Below are 16,949 nucleotides of genomic sequence, written 5' to 3' on the forward strand. Positions count from 1 at the left end.
AGAGGGGTGTAACATCACCTCTGTAGTATTTCTGGTTAAAATGGATAATCTGAATCAAGTCCTAAGAAAACATCTGACAAACTCAAAGTGAAGGATATTCTACAAAATAAATAACTCATACTCTTCAAAAATATCAGTTTAATGTAAGACTAAGGAACGATAAGAGATTTAAGATTAGAGAAGCATGACAACTAAGAGCAACAAGTGATTGTGGATTAATACTGAAAAAGGGAAGTTTTTTGTTTTTGCTAAAAAGGAGTATTTATTAATGGTATTAATGTCAAAACTGTTGAAATTTAAATAAGTTATCTCAGGTAATTTTAATGTTAATTTCCTGATTTTGCTCATTATACTAAGGATATATAATAATTCCAAAGCAAAATCAAGAGGTACTTATAAAAATCCAGAAGTATAGGGGTGCCTGGGTGGCTCAGTGGGTTAAGCCTCTGCCTTCTGCTCAGGTCATGATCTCAGGGTCCTCGGATCAAGCCCCACATCGGGCTCTCTGCTCAGCAGGGAGCCTGCTTCCTCCCCTCTCTCTCTCTGCCTGCCTCTCTGCCTACTTATGATCTCTGTCAAATAAATAAATAACATCTTTAAAAAAAAAAAAAAATCCAGAAGTATAAAGTACTCGTTTCTGGCTTCACTTACATTATATTGTTAACATATTTTTTCCAATTCAACTATAAACATTTTATTTAAGAGTGGTGCCTGGGTGGCTAAGTTGGTTATGCATCTGCCTTCAGCTCAGGTCATGACTCCAAGATCCTGGGATCAAGCCCCAAGTCAGGGTCCTTGCTCAGCGGGAGCCTGCTTCTCTCTCTCTCCCTCTGCCTGCCATTCCCCCTGCTTGTGCACTCCCTCCCTCTCTGTCAAATAAATAAATAAAATTTTTAAAAAACATTTCTTTAAGAGTAATAAAATCCTATAGCTGTGCCATAGTTTCTCTACGTATTCTATCATGATTAAGAGTATTTTCCCAGAATTTTTACCTACATAAATAATACTGGCATATACTCTTTATTTCTTTTTATTAACATACAATGTATTATTTGTTTCAGGGCTTCAGTTATGTGATTCATCAGTGTTACACAATTCACAGCGCTCACCATAGCACATACCCTCCCCCACGTTCATCACCCAGCCAACCTATTTCTCCCACACCTCTCCCCTCCAGCAACCCTCAGTTTGTTTCCTAAGATTAAGAGTCTCTTATGGTTTGTCTCCCTCTCTGGTTTCTTCTTGTTTCATTTTTTCCCTCTCTTCCCCTATGATCCTCTGTCTTGCTTCTCAAATTCCTCATATCAGTGAGATCATACGATAATTGTCTTTCTTTGATTGACTTATTTCGCTTAGCATAATACTCTAGTACCTCTAGTTCTATCCACGTCGTTGCAAATGGCAAGATTTCATGGGGTTTTTGATGGCTGCATAATATTCCATCGTGTATATATACAACTTCTTTATTCATTCATCTGTTGATGAACATCTAGGCTCTTTCCTTAGTTTGGCTCTTGTGGACACTGCTGCTATAAACACTGGGGTGCATGTGGCATATAATCTTTAAACAATACTTTGAATCATTTCTTAAAATAAATTTCTATCCATATAATGATCACCTCACATTTTTAGCTTTCATCTTATGCATACATTGCCAAATGCTCTTCCTAGAAGACTACCAACTCTCTTCCCTTCCTTTTCCCTCTCCCAGACTCATCATGAACAACCACACACAGCAAAGGGTATTTCCAATTTTGAAAATTCCTGAGCCATATCTATTAGGTGACTCCTTTGGAACCTTATTATTACTTCATATCTTGCTTTTTATTATTTGGGAAGGTATTATTTCATATGTGACCTGGCCACTTGAATTTTCTTTTTTTTTTTTTAATTTTCACTTTTTTTTTTAACAATTTTTTTTTCTTTTCCATTTTTTTATCCTTGGATCTTTCATCAAAAGGACTACATGAGGGGTGCCTGGGTGGCTCAGTTGTTAAGGGTCTGCCTTCGGCTCAGGTCATGATCCCAGAGTCCTGGCATCAAGGCCCAAATCGGGCTCCCTGTTCAGTGGGAAGCCTGCTTCTCCCTCTCCCATACCCCCTGCTTGTATCCCCTCTCTAGCTGTCTCTCTCTGTCAAATAAATAAATAAAATCTTAAAAAAAAAAAAAAAAGATGAAATGGATATAAAAAGGTTTCATTATTTTGAAGCAATGAAATCAATTATCCGTCATACTTAAAATACCTTTCCTAGTCTTTTTTTTTTTAATATTTTTTATTTATTTATTTGACACAGATATCACGAGTAGGCAGAGAGGCAGGCAGAGAGAGTGAGCAGAGAACCCGACGTGGGGCTCGATCCCAGGAACCTGGGATCATGACCCGAGCTGAAGGCAGAGGCCCAACCCACTGAGCCACCCAGGCGCCCCTCCTTTCCTAGTCTTTAAAAAAAAAAAAAAAAAAATACCTTTCCTAGTCTTTTGAAATGTTGTTCATTGTTAAAATTCTGTTTATAAAAATACAGGCTTCTTTCTTAATTTTACAGGCCTATCATTATTTATATGATTATTTAGCTGATTTAGACTCTCACAGTAAGTGGTTTTTCCACAAATGGTTTCCTAGCTATCACAACACCATTTACTTAATCCCCACTTTCCCCACTGATCTGCATAACCACCTTTACCACAGGCTAATACATTCTTCAATAACTTTCAGTTGGATTTTAAATTTTATTGTGCTCCTTTTGTTATAGCAGTCTTAGAATACATTTTAATAATTTATTGGGTAAATGCCCTTGTGATTACTACACCTCTGAATCATTCAACCTACTAATGAACTTTAAAGCCAATTGGTCGCACTCCCTGCACTCTTAAAAAACACACTGAGTTTTTTTATGGAATCACATTAAATTAATAGTTATGGCAACTGATATATCCAAATTGTTCTATAATTGCTTTAATCTCAACATTTTTAATTTTCCTTGAAAATTATATATTTCATTAAGACTCGTTCTAATAGTATGCATAAGAATTGTCTAAATTATTTTAATCTACTACATATTATAAGTCAATTTCAATTAAATACTGAAATATTTTATATGAGCTCTTTTTTTATTTGTTCCCCTAAACGCACTATCTTAAGATTTTCCCAGCTTAAGGGTACCTACGTGACTCAGTCAGTTAAGTGTCCACTCTTGGTTTTGGCTGGGGTTATGATCTCAAGATTGCGCGACTGAGCCCCACATCAGTTCCACACACAGCGTGGATCTGCCTGAGATTCTCTCTCCCTTTCCCTCTGCCCCTTCTGCTTTTGCATTCTCTCCTCCCCACCCCTGCTTTCTACAATAAATGGATAAATCTTTTAAGTAAATAAATATATATCTTTAATGCAAAGAATTAAGTGAGACAAGTACTGATTCAACCAAGTTTCACTGACTTCACTCAAAAAATCACACAACACAAAGTCTTCATAATGGCTTAAGAAAGTCACGCACCAAGTGGCCTCTGTTAAGTTTTACCTCATTTCTACTTTTCTCCACCTTGATTACTTATTCCCAGCGACTATAGACTTCTAAACTATATTAGGCATGCTCCTACCTTGTCTTGTTTTAAAGAAAATACACATTAAAATATTTAGAGGTAAAGAATCATTATGTCTGTACCTAATTCAAACAATCCAAAGAAGAAAATTTGTATGTACATAAGCAAAAGAGAGAAAGAGAATGAACAAGCAAATGTGATCAAATGTTAACTTCTGGACAATCTAGATAAAGGATATAAAGGAATTCCTTTTACCATTTTGGTTACTTCTCTCTAAGTCTGAAATTATTTCAACGTAAAAAGTAAAACAAACAAACAAACAAAAAAGTCCAGCCTCAAAATCAGACTTGACAAATATCAGCATCCCCAAGTTAAAGATGGAGAAAGTGTCAAAACAATCAATTAATTAGAAAACAGTTGAAGCTGAAGTCTATTTTCTCAAATCTGTAGTTTACTTCCCACAGAAAAGGTTAACATTTCAACATAATGAGTATTTCATCAATAGACTATAAAGATCCCTGAGAAAAACAATGTGTGGTTATTCATAATCTGATCTTACTGTATTTCCTTCCTCACAAGGTCTGATGTTACTGGTATTTAAAAAATAAAATTTTTTTGACTCATCATTGATGAGCACATAAATAGTTGTTTATGCATCAGAAAAATCTAAGTCTAATCAATACCACAGCACTCAAATCAGTTATGTTTGTCACATTCCAGTAAACTAACCTATAATTTTTAAACTCAGGTGATTATATTCATTGTACCATGAAAATACACTGCTAAATATATCATTTACCTGAGAACTGCCACTGAAACCAGGAGGCTGGCTGTATTCTGTGGAATCAATAATACTACTGCAAAATGAAGAGAGAAAAATATGACATCAGTGTTTACATTACTCCAGCAACAGAAAAGGTAAACCTAAAAGATACACCATATCTAAGTCCAGTATTTCTAATTTCTAAGCAAAAAGAATATTTATTGCCAATAATTAGATATCAAATAAATGTATAACCCATAAACAAAAAAATCAGCCAGTATTTAAGCAATTTACAAACCCTTCACCCCACCACCTTAAACAAACAGACCATGAAAGAGTATCAATAGGGAATAATCACAAAACAGGTGTTACAGAAATGTATCTGCTCTAATTTCATTTTCAGATATGAACACTATTTAAGGAAAAAAGGACTTAAGAGTTATTAGGAAAAGAGCACAAGCAAGCAATCAAAGTTCCTGTTACGCCACTTAAGAGCTATATGTCCCTAGACACTTACTTTCTAAGCACTCCATTTCCTCATATTCAAAGTGAGATGAGTGGGGACTATCTCTACTGTATCTCTAGATTATCTCCAGGTCCAAAATGCTATGATAATAATCTCACATGAAGGAAAATTATCAAAGGAATGGGATAAATGGTAAAATACCAATAATCTTTTTTTTTTTTCTTCACGAACCAAAACCTATATACTAATTTTCTCTCCCTGATCAAAAACATAATCTGCGGGGCGCCTGGGTGGCTCAGTGGGTTAAAGCCTCTGCCTTCAGCTCAGGTCATGATCCCAGGATCCTGGGATCGAGCCCCACATCGGGCTCTCTGCTCAGTGGGGAGCCTGCTTCCCCCTCTCTCTCTGCCTGCCTCTCTGCCTACTTGTGATGTCTCTCTCTTTCTCTCTCTCTCTGTCACATAAATAAATAAAATCTTTAAAAAAAGAAAAAAGATCCACCTAATCTTGGAGATATGGAAAAAAGTGTCAGCCTGTGTGTGGAGAATTTCCTGTATTGTTACATTCCCTCTTGAATAAAGGAAATAAAAGACTAAACAAAAACAAGGTTTATGTAGGAAGATTTGTTTAAAATATATAATTACAGACATACGTGTAAGGATTAGAGTTAGACTTGACCACAAAAACATTTCAATTCCTGGGGTGCCTAGGTGGCTCAGTTGATTAAGCATCTGGGTCATGGGATCAAGCCCTGTGTTAAGCTCTGCGCTCAGACAGAGTCTCCTTAAGATTCCCTCCCTCTACCTTTCCCTCTGCCCTCCCCCCACTGGTCAGCTTTTTAAATAAATAAATAAAATCTCTTTAAAATTTTCAATCCTGGGGCACCTGGGTGGCTCAGTCGTTAAGCCTCTGCCTTCAGCTCAGGTCATGATTCCAAGATTCTGGGATCAAGCCCTGCATCAGGTTCCCTGCTCTACCGGAAACCTGCTTCTCCCTCTCCCACTCCCCCTGCTTGTGTTCCCTTTCTCGCTGTCTCTCTGTCAAATAAATAAATAAAATATTTTAAAAAAAGAAAAAGAAAAAAAAAGGAAGAAGAAAGAAAATTTCAATTCCTATATTTTAAAAAAGTTTTCTCCCCAAGTAAAATAAAGCAACTGAACTAATAATAAATGCCAAAATACCAAGAACTTAAGCATTAATATCTGAAGAAAGATCCATTAACACCGGGTCATAATCCAGCCAAAGACATAATATACAAGAATTAGGAACAGGGCAAGGTGAGCTCCTGAGTGGTACAGTCAGTTAAGCATTTGACTCTTGGTTTTGGTTGAGGTCCTGATTTCAGGGCCATCCAAAACCACCACCCACCACCACACATTTCTTTTCTTTTTATGACTGGAGGTAAATATAATTGCATAAGTAAACATAATCGTTCACTGACACAATTGAGCTAAAGAAGAATTTCATAATCTAGTCCACACCCATTATGAAATATCAAATTCCTTGAATTTCACTAGTTTACTCAAATTATAAATTCACAAAGTATTAACTCACAATGCTATGTATATATTCTTTTTTTTTTAAGATTTTATTTATTTATTTGTCAGAGAGAGAGAGAGCACACAAGCAGGCAGAGTGGCAGGCAGAGGCAGAGAGAGAAGTAGGCTCCCTGCCGAGCAAGGATCCCAATGCGGGACTTGATCCCAGCACCCTGGGATCATGACCTAAGCCGAAGGCAGCGGCTTAACCAAATGAGCCACCCAGGCGTCCCTGTATATATTCTTAATAATAAATAATTCTAACATTGATAAAGTGACCCTTTGCTTTTCCTTCCTATTATGACTACATTTTGATTCAACTGGACCTTTGTCAATAGAAACACAAATTAAAGGTAAGTCTCAAAAACATCTGTTAAAAGTAATTAAATAAAAGCAAAAGTGTCTTCCATAAAGTCTTACCTCCTTTTTATTTATAAACCTCCCTCTTCTACACCACAGACAACCTTAACAATTCAGATTTTAAACTTATAAATATGTCTTTCAAAAAAATTAATTAAATTCATGATCAGCTAAAGTTTCTTATGGGAAATGCCTGGGTGGTTCAGTCAGTTAAGCATCTGCCTTCAGCTCAGGTCATGATCCCAGGGTCCTGGGATCTAGTCCCACACCAGGCTCCACACTCAGTGGGGACCCTGCTTCACTCTGCCTGCTGCTCCTCCTCCTTGTGCGTGAATATGCTCTAACAAATAAATAAATAAAATCTTTAAAAAAAAAAAAGGGAATTCTCTTATGGGTAAAAAGATTTTAAGGATTGGAGAGTCTAAGAAAATTTTATTTACTGTATTTCCATTGTATTTATTTATTATTTTATCATAGGAAGACAAAAGTTATTCTGCAAATTTAATTCCAGTAACTATCTGGATCACATTAAAGCATATCTACCTTAAGCATATAGAGAAGTTTAAACTAATACATTATCTCCAAACTAAGTTATTTGAAGTTCTGAAAACACAGAGGTGAGAGACTGAAAATTGATGATTCTGAAATACTTGCTTAAAGACAAAGAATTTTAACACAATCATTTCTAAAACAGAAAACACATCAATAAGAAGCATTTAAAAATTTACAAGCATAATTACTGATCATGGTTTTAAAGAAGAATTAAAATCTAAATTTTAGATATTAGATTTTTTGGACCAAGAATGTTTTAACCTAAAAATCATCAACTATCTTTATCAAGAAGAAATCTGAACAAAAATGTTTCATTTTAATACTTAAAGTTTGAGTTAAAGTTAAAAATTAATATACTCTGTGCATAGTAATAATATATTAATATCATATATTACTAATCCTCTGAAAGAGTATATTAAGATAGATATGCTGATAGCTGTACTACCAGATAAAAGGACTAATCCCATTTGGCAAAAAGTAAAAAAGACCTGCTTGCCTACTATTCTCTAACTCACTCGTAATTTGACACATATATTTATGCAACAGCAAAGTACAAATTACAGCTCACTATGAATTGTGGAGACTTCCTCCCTCATAATCTAAAGCAGAATGAAAAAGGCCCTGAAAACAGTAATCTTCAGCTTAAATTAATTCTGATAAGAGAAATCTGTAATGGATGAAGGTTTCAAAGTGTTAAAAAAAAAAAAATTCAACACCAACTCCCTCCCCGTCAACCACACTCCAATGAAGCCTGGCTGACAGCTTCTGTTCTGTTGTTTTTTAAAGATTGCATAAATTTAATTATTAAGTATACTAAAGGTCATGCTTCAGTCAAAATCTAACAAACTAACAAAAATTAAATAAAATTCTTCTAATCAAAAACATATTTTAGGGTGCCTGGGTGGCTCAGTGGGTTAAAGCCTCTGCCTTTGGCTCGGGTCATAATCCCAGGGTCCTGGGATTGAGCTCCACATCGGGCTCTCTACTCAGTGGGGAGCATACTTCCCCTTCTCTCTCTGCCTGCCTCTCTGCCTACTTGTGATCTCTGTCTGTCAAATAAATAAATAAAATCTTAAAAAGTTAAAAAAAAAAATTTTAAGTCCTAATCTGTATAAATGGTCATATAAAAATAAAGGAGTATAAGAAAAACTAAATAGTCACAGAATTACAGTACACTATGGGAAATATACAAAACTAGTACACACCAACAGAAGCAGGAACAAAATAAATACATTTTGTTTTAAGTGTTTAATTCTATCGCCTCCTTCCTTTCTCCCCTTCAGTCTTTAGGGAAATGGTATATCAAAAAAGAACAGAGAAGAGTTTCCCCTTGGTTGGATTCTTGGGCAGTGGGGGGAGGAAAGGGTCACTTTGGGAAGGGAGAACTATGTAAGAGATGAATCCAGAAATTTCCAGGCAAAAGGAACAAGGTATAAGTAAAGGTATTTTAACATCCTGTTTCAGGAGTTAAATTTAATTCCAAAGCACAAAAAAAGATATGGAAGGCCATGCAAAAGAGCTGAATCTAAACCAACTTACATGCAGTGGAAAGCCACTGAAGGATTTTAAGCAGGAAAGAAACATGATCAGATTTCTTGCAATACACTGCAAAAGGATAGTTAAAAAGCCATTGCTAGGGCGCCTGGGTGGCTCAGTGGGTTAAGCAGCTGCCTTTGGCTCAGGTTATGATCTCAGGTCCCTGGGATCGAGTCCCGCATCGGGCTCTCTGCTCAGCAGGGAGCCTGCTTCCCTCTCTCTCTCTCTCTGCCTGCCTCTCCGTCTACTTGTGATCTCTCTCTGTCAAATAAATAAATAAAATCTTAAAAAAAAAAAAAAAGCCATTGCTAGACTCCATGTAATAAGGAGGGTCTAAACAGCAGGAAGAGAATACATACTATATGAAAATTAGAGCTAATCGTGGTATACAGAAGATAGAATCCTAGGGAGAGCAGAGTTAGAGAAAACAGTTACATGTCTTTTGTTTTTCTTCTCATTTCAATACATGATCTAATCATTAACTTAGAATCTACGTAAGGAATTCAATGACCAGACATATAAAAAGAGGTCCTCATTACAGAATAACTGAAATAACAAAAAGCAAAACTGTCTTACATTTAAATAATCAAGTTAATAATTATAGGGGAACAAAGTTACTATGACTGGAACTACATACTATTTCTTAAAAATAAAGAAAAATAAAATATTGATAGTATAACATAACATGTTTAATTTCACATCTCAATCTTAAGGGTCATTTCCTAAGAGTCCTTTAGGGCTACATCATTTTTCCCAAGTGTCTCTCTCAAACCTTGATATTCAAATTACTTGTCCCACAAAAATATCAAAATACTCTTTAAGTCCTATGTTTGCCTGTTTTCATTTCTTCAACTATTAACTAAGTTAACTCAGCCAGAACTTTATCTGACAACAGCTTTGTATAGGATTTTAGCAGTTCCCTGACAAAGTTTTCATAGACTTTATGAAATCCTGAATCTTTTGTTAAGATCTGCTACTTTTTTTTTTTTTTAAATAATTTATTTGACAGAGAGAGAAAGAGGGAGAGAGCAGACAGAGCACCCACTGAGCAGGGAGCCCAATGAGAGACTCGATATCAGGACCCTGGGATTATGACCTGCGCCAAAGGCAGACCCTTAACCAATTGAGCCACCCAGATACCCCTGCTTATTTTATTTTATAATCAACCATTTCTCATCTCTTCCTTCAATAAAATCCTAATCTAAGACATGATCTCCTCACTTCCAGACTGTATTTGCTTCCTAACTTTTACCACACTTCCAGCGGCAGAGGGTTGGGACAGAGTCTCTTCTCTATCCCCCACATGGGTACCCCAATAAACATTTTAAAATCTAAGTCAGATCCTGCTCAAAACTTTCCCATGATTTTTCTTTTTTAAAGATTTACTTAGTTTTGGGGGAATGGGGCAGAAGGAGAGGGAGAAAGAGTCTTAAACCGACTCTGCCCTCAGGGCAGTCTGACTAGGGGCTCACTCTAATGACCCTGAGATTACAACCTGAGCAGAACCCAAGAGTGGGACACTCAACTGACTATAGATCCTGGGGGCCCTGACTTTCTATGATATTTACACTTCATTCATCTGTCAGCTTAAATGTCAACTCCCAGAGAAGCCTGAGTATGCAAACTGACTGGAACTACATGCTATTTCCAGTCTTAATATGCCCTGATCTTTTTATCAAACCCCTAATATGTTTAATTTTTCTTCCTAATGTACTACTTACGTACTTTATAGTACTACTACTACATCATATATTTATTTGTTTAGTATCTCCCCAAGCCTCACACAGACACCTCCTAAAAGCTAAGCTTCATTAAGGGCAGGGACTATGCCAGCTATATTCCAACAAATACAACAGTGCCTAGCCCATATCAGAGTCATTCAATAAATAGAGCCAGTTAAATTAATATAATACTATATTGTCACATGTTACTAAAACCCACCAGTGAGAGACTGAATAACAAACCTGGACAAACAGAAAGAAATGCTACCATTAAACGAGAGGACAATGGGAACTGTCAGTGAGTATTTTGTGAGATGACAATTTTTGCTTACCTGCATACACTCACATAGTATTCCACTGACAAAGATCCCATGTATTTCAGAAAGGGAGCATTAACTTAAAGGTAACAATATCCCACAGACGGAGTCATTCCCAAGTGTTTTAAAGAAAACAAAATATAAAGGAGAAAAGTTGAATCACACGGCTAATAGGACTCTAGAATCCACTAGAACTCACAAGGATTCTCCAAAAATGGTTAATGAGGAAAATATCAAACACCCAGGAACCTTCATTAACTAGAAGGTCCCCTGTGCCCCTCTCTCCACAGATCAAACCAAGCTAGATCCACCATAGCCTTCCTAAACTGACACAGGTTTTGAAGGCTGCTGTAATCACTTGTAGTGGCACTGAACTGCCTAACAATTCACATCTTATTCTAAAACTAGTTGTTTGAAAAGAGTCCACTGAGCCATTATCCTAAATGGATTAACAAGATAAAAACATGTAAAACGGCTCTTACTTTGCACACTTCAAGCAGAAAGTTCAAATTCCAATTTTAGGTAGAATATATTTTATGGACTAGAACTTCAGAGCTAGAAGAACCATGGACATTTACTGTACTTCACAAATACTTAATGAACAAGGCCAGTCATTACTGCTACTCTAAAACCCAGGGAAACAATCACAAGCAAGACAAATACAATCCCTGTTTTAACAGAGCATATAGAAGAGAACACAAATTAAGAGCACAGAGTAATGAAGAAAATACCCAAGTTTTTAGGGGAAAAGCCCAAGGATTTACTTCATCAAATTTCTCCCTAATATTACCTACCATTTTTCATCTTCTCAAATTATAGACTTTTAAGGTCATTTGCTTTTAACTCACAAGATATTTAAAGCTACTATTATTTCAAGAAATTCACCAAACTTTTAATCCAACAGTGAATTCATAATAGTACAATATTCTGCTGTTCATGGCATGAAAATTCAAAGCATTAAGGAAACAGATGGGCCATCTGAATCTCATTTCTAGATCATGACCAAAAGCAATTTCTCAGGGGTTTTGTACATTACATGGAAAAGTTCCCAAGGACTAGTACCATATGTGCATTCTGCAACATAAATCCTAAGTAATTACAAGTTTGAAGCTTTGTACCTGTGTGATGGAGAAGGAGCTTCAAATTGAGGTACTGTGCTATCCTCACTGACAGGAGAGTACAAGCCGCTCATTTCCTGAAAACACAATTATTTGAGTTATAGTGGACACTCCAAACAGAAAATATGTAAGTCAGATAAGTGAGCTATATTACGTTCCCTTCCAATCCTAGATTTTTATCAGTCACATTTTTCTCAACATCCCTATTTCTCAAGGGTTCCTCTCCTCAGAGCACAAAAGCAAGATATCTAAAAGTTGAAAGACAACTTTTTCTATTGTAGACATTCTTAAAAAACTAGAAACTCTTTAATAAATATTGTTAATCACTAAGGAAGCCACCAAATGCAGAAAAAGACAAATGTAAATATTTCAAATGAGATGTACTATATTGTACAATAAGCTAAACATTAATCCAAGAGAGAACCCATTGATAAATATAACTAATGAAAGTATGGTACGTGAAGCATTAGGTTCAGCTCTTTTAAGTCCAGACGAACAGGGTATTTTGTTTACTTTAAAAACATCCTCTGAAAGCATTAAGTAACAGTCATCCTGATTCAAATATTACCATTTTAAAATAATGACTTAGGGCTCTCTGCTCAGCAGGGAGCCTGCTTCCTCCTCTCTATCTGCCTGCCTCTCTGCCTACTTGTGATCTCTGTCAAATAAATAAATAAAATCTTTAAATAAAATAATGACTTAAAGTCTAACGCATTACCTCAGAGGGAGAAGTCTCTTAATCAACCACTGTTGCATAAATTATGCACCTCCAAATCAAACCAACAACCTGGCCTTTTTTATGTGCTATTCTGATCAATGGGAAAGCAGAAATTTTAAAATCCCACTAAAGATACATAATCAGGTAGAATTACATCTGTTTAATCCAAGTTCAGTTCAGTAACACAGCCAACATGGGACATAAGCATAGTAGTAACAAGTTAAGAATGCCACATGGGATAATGAATTTCCACAAAATATTAAACTCAAGATCATTTTACATGTCTACATATCAGCAAAAGAAAGTTACAACATGTGAACAATTTAAAACACACACTAAATTTAAATGAAGCTCAGAAAATAATATCACAACATAATAGCCTATGAGCCTCCAAGAGATCTTCCTATTGATTTCCGTAAATTATATTATACTATAAATGCCTAGATTATTATTCACGTGTTTTCATAACTCTTTGTAAATTAACCTTAGCACAGTAGATACATAAAAAATTATTTACTTAGTAAAAGTAAAAAAAAAATTTACTTTTACTAAGTAAAAGCAAAATAATTTACTTTTTCTTAGTAAAAGTAAAATAATTTACTTTTACTTAGTAAAAGTAAAAAAAAAATTCATTAAAATTACAATGTCTTTTACTACAAAAAGACATTGTAATTTTAATGATAATCGAGGGTTTTGTGGGAGTTAAGTTACTATGATACCATACCAAGAAAACTAAATGATTTTTTCAATCTACCCAAGAATAATTATGGCAATAAAGCAGTGAAAACAAATTTAGAATACATTTAATCATAAAGTGTTCAGAACGCTTTTTCTACAGAAATGTACTCTGAATTAAAATTTAAGTAACATCTGTTACATTTTATATAGTGGAAACAAATCCCATAAATTCAATGCAGTAATTTAAAGGGAAAGTGACAATTTCACGAAACTGAAAATTGCTAGAGATGTGAGAAATTCCTGATTTCTTACTTCCACTCTTTTAATATCCTCTTCCAAAACACTCAGCTCCTTCTGGATCTGTTCCAGTTGCTGCAGACAAAATAGAGAGGGGGGATAAAAAGCTTAAACCAAATCACACTGGCATCACCGTGATCATAAAATAACTTTACACTTGGAAAATAATTTCTAGAAAATTGGACAGTAACAACAGACTGCAGGGATGAAAAATTGCAGACAAAAAGAGCTGCAAGTTCTATGTTAAAAAATACAGAGAAACTTAATGACTTTATTCATTATTCAGATAAAAATGATCAACAAAATTGACAGTGTGACTTAAAAAAAAACAGGAAACATACAACGACTTTCCAATTACCTCATTTGGTTGCAATTAATGTCAGCATGTGAGCTATTAACTCCATTTTAAAATAAAAATTAGTTTCACAGAGGTTATAGCCAAAAGCAATCACAAGTTAGCATCTTAACATTTGTCTCTTAAGCATTTTTTAAGACATGTTTAAAGATAATGCTTCATCTGGGGCGCCTGAGTGGCTCAGTCAGTTAAACATCTGCCTTCCGCTCAGGTCATGATCCTAAGATCCTGGGTTCAGACCATATCCCCCTATCTGGCTCCCTACACAGCAGGGAGTCTGCTTCTCACCCTCCCTTTACCCCTCTCTCTGCTGGTGCACACACTCTCCTTCCAGCAAGCTTGCTCTCTCTGTCAAATAAATAAAATCTTAAAAAAATAAGATAATGCTTTGTCTTTGATATCTTATCTACGTGCATCATAACATTTTCCTATGACATTAAAATGCAAACATTTTAACTGCTGAATCAAATTCAACAATCTATTTTTTTTAAAGATTTTATTTATGTATTTGACAGACAGAGATCACAAATAGGCAGAGAGGCAGGCAGAGAGAGAGAGGGAAGCAGGCTCCCTGCTGAGCAAAGATCCCGATGTGGGGCTCGATTCCAGGACCCTGAGATCATGATCCAAGCTGAAGGCAGAGATTTAACCCACTGAGCTACCCAGGTGCCCCTCAACAATGTATTTAACCATTATCATCTTACTAGAGATTTAAGTTATTGCCTGAGTAATTCTGGAACATAAGCCTGCATTTCAATTTTTATTAAAAGATTATTAAAAATGAAGTTATTCGGGGTGCCTGGCTGGCTCAGTGGATTAAAGTCTCTGCCTTCAGCCCAGGTCATGATCCCACATGGGGCTCTCTGCTCAGCAGGAAGCCTGCTTCCTCCTCTTTCTCTGCCTGCCTCTCTGCCTACTTGTGATCTCTCTGTCAAATAAATAAATAAAATCTTAAAAAAAAAAAAAAATTTTTTAAATGAAGTTATTCAACCAAAAATAGAGTTAGGAAAGCTTCACTATGTGAAATGGCTTCCCAGAAACACTACACAAATTTAAATTTCTATCACCAGTATCTATAAGTGGCTGTCTTAATCTAAACCAAATACATTGAACCAGTTTTTAAACTGTAAAATAACAATTATGAATACTTGTGTAATATTTATCATAAGATGTGACATAAGTACTATTACACATTAGGAAAATGAAAAGCACAGAAAGGTTAGGTGAATTGACCAAGATCATACAACATCTAAGTGGCAGAAATGGTATTCAAATTATGGCAGTCCCCTTGCTCCAGAATTCCTGCTGTTACTCATTATGCTATAGTACTTCTTGAAAACAGTAAATTATTTAACTTTTCATTTCTTTCATGACTAGAAAGGGTAAACAGACTTTTAAGGTTTATTAACATTAGCACCCTCTCTTCTATGACAATCCATACATAATTGGTAATACAATTGGTAACTTCTTAATTCAAATATTTACCAGTGCTAAGCATTTTACTAAGCAGTGGGAAGAACAGGATTTAGAAAACTATAGTCCTAGGGGCATGTGCACCCCAATGTTATAGAAGGACTTATAGCAGCAATGTCCACTAGCCAAACTATGGAAAGAGCCCAGATGTCCATCAACAGATGAATGGATAAAGACCACACACACACACACACACACACACACACACAATGAAATATTATGCAGCCTCAAAAAAAAAAACGCCAAAATCTTGCCATTTGAAACAATGTGGATGGAACTAGAGGGTAGTATGTTAAGCGAAATAAGTCAATCAGGGAAAGACAATTATCATATGATCTCATTGATATGAGGAATTTCAGGAACAAGACAGAGGATCACAGGGGAAGAGAGGGAAAAATGAAATAAGATGAAACCAGAGAGTGAGAGAAACCATAAGAAACTCTTTAATCTCAGGAAACTGAGGGTTGCTGGAGGGAAGGGGAGTGGGAGCAATAGGGTGGCTGGGTGATGGACATGGGGGAGGGTATGTGCTATACCCGGTGCTGTGAATTGTGTAAGACTGATGAATCACAGACCTATACCTCTGAAACAAATAATACATTATATGTTAATCTTAAAAAAGAAAGAAAGAAAAGAAAACTATAGACCTTGCCCTCATGGAACTCAGTCCAGGGAAGAGAACTAACAAGTAAGCCAACAACTGAAATATCATAGTAAATATTATGATGATGGTATGCATACAGAATTTAAGGTAAGGCTGCTTCTAACCTAGATGGAAAACTAGGGAAGAGTAGAGAGGCAACTGGATAAGTGAAGTTAGATCTGAAAGTAAATGAAATGAAAGTAAATTAGCCTTGAAGGACTTAAAGAATTTTGCTAGGGAAAACCATGAGGAAAGAGAATAAACAGGATAAAAAATAATACACTAAAGACATATAAGCTATGAGAAAGGAGAATAATAAATCTGAAGCTATGATAATTAAATCATCCAATGTCACCAGTACAGTCAGCAGAAATGAGAAATAAATAAATAAATAAATAAATAAATAGCAAGATGGTAGGAAGAACACCAATGTTTTAAGAGATGGGCAAAGAAAGAAAGAGCAATTTTCCATTAACTATCAAGAAGTACAAAATGGTAGCCACAAAACCAAAAGACAACACAGCATACTATTATAGAAACCATGGAACATTGAGGGGAGAGTGTAAAAAAAGTAATTAGCATTGTCAAATGCTTTCAATTCTTACATCCAGCTTAATAAACTATTCTGCACCCTAAAATTTTTCACACCATATTCCCACTTTAACCAAACCTTGCTCTCCCTCAAAGACACAGTCTGTCTCAGAACTCTTTTAAATAAAAACTGATCAACTGATAAACTCTCACACCCCATGTCCATTTCCAAAAATTAGTCTTCCACTCCAAACCACTCTGATCTGGCTCAATCCAAGCAATGAAATCACTCTACTGATCTTAGCCATCTACAAAACATCCCGGTCATTTCCTACCATCACTGATA

General features: G+C 35.6%; 1 protein-coding gene across 5 annotated transcripts in view; it reads right to left on the reverse strand.

Annotated features, from left to right (window-relative positions):
• Positions 1-16,949, reverse strand: part of COP1 (COP1 E3 ubiquitin ligase) — a 201,039-nt gene that overhangs the window by 159,814 nt on the left and 24,276 nt on the right. For all 5 annotated transcript variants that reach the window (XM_032838827.1, XM_032838826.1, XM_032838825.1 and 2 more), the window contains 3 exons: positions 13,617-13,676; positions 11,909-11,985; positions 4,337-4,394 (listed from right to left, as the gene is read on the reverse strand). In XM_032838827.1, the coding sequence (XP_032694718.1) occupies positions 4,337-4,394; positions 11,909-11,985; positions 13,617-13,676 (195 nt within the window). The remainder of the gene's footprint in view (positions 1-4,336; positions 4,395-11,908; positions 11,986-13,616; positions 13,677-16,949) is intronic.

Source organism: Lontra canadensis, unplaced genomic scaffold (genome assembly GCF_010015895.1).
Source record: "Lontra canadensis isolate GAN:19392208 unplaced genomic scaffold, GSC_riverotter_1.0 scaffold106, whole genome shotgun sequence".
Classification (NCBI taxonomy): domain Eukaryota; kingdom Metazoa; phylum Chordata; class Mammalia; order Carnivora; family Mustelidae; genus Lontra; species Lontra canadensis.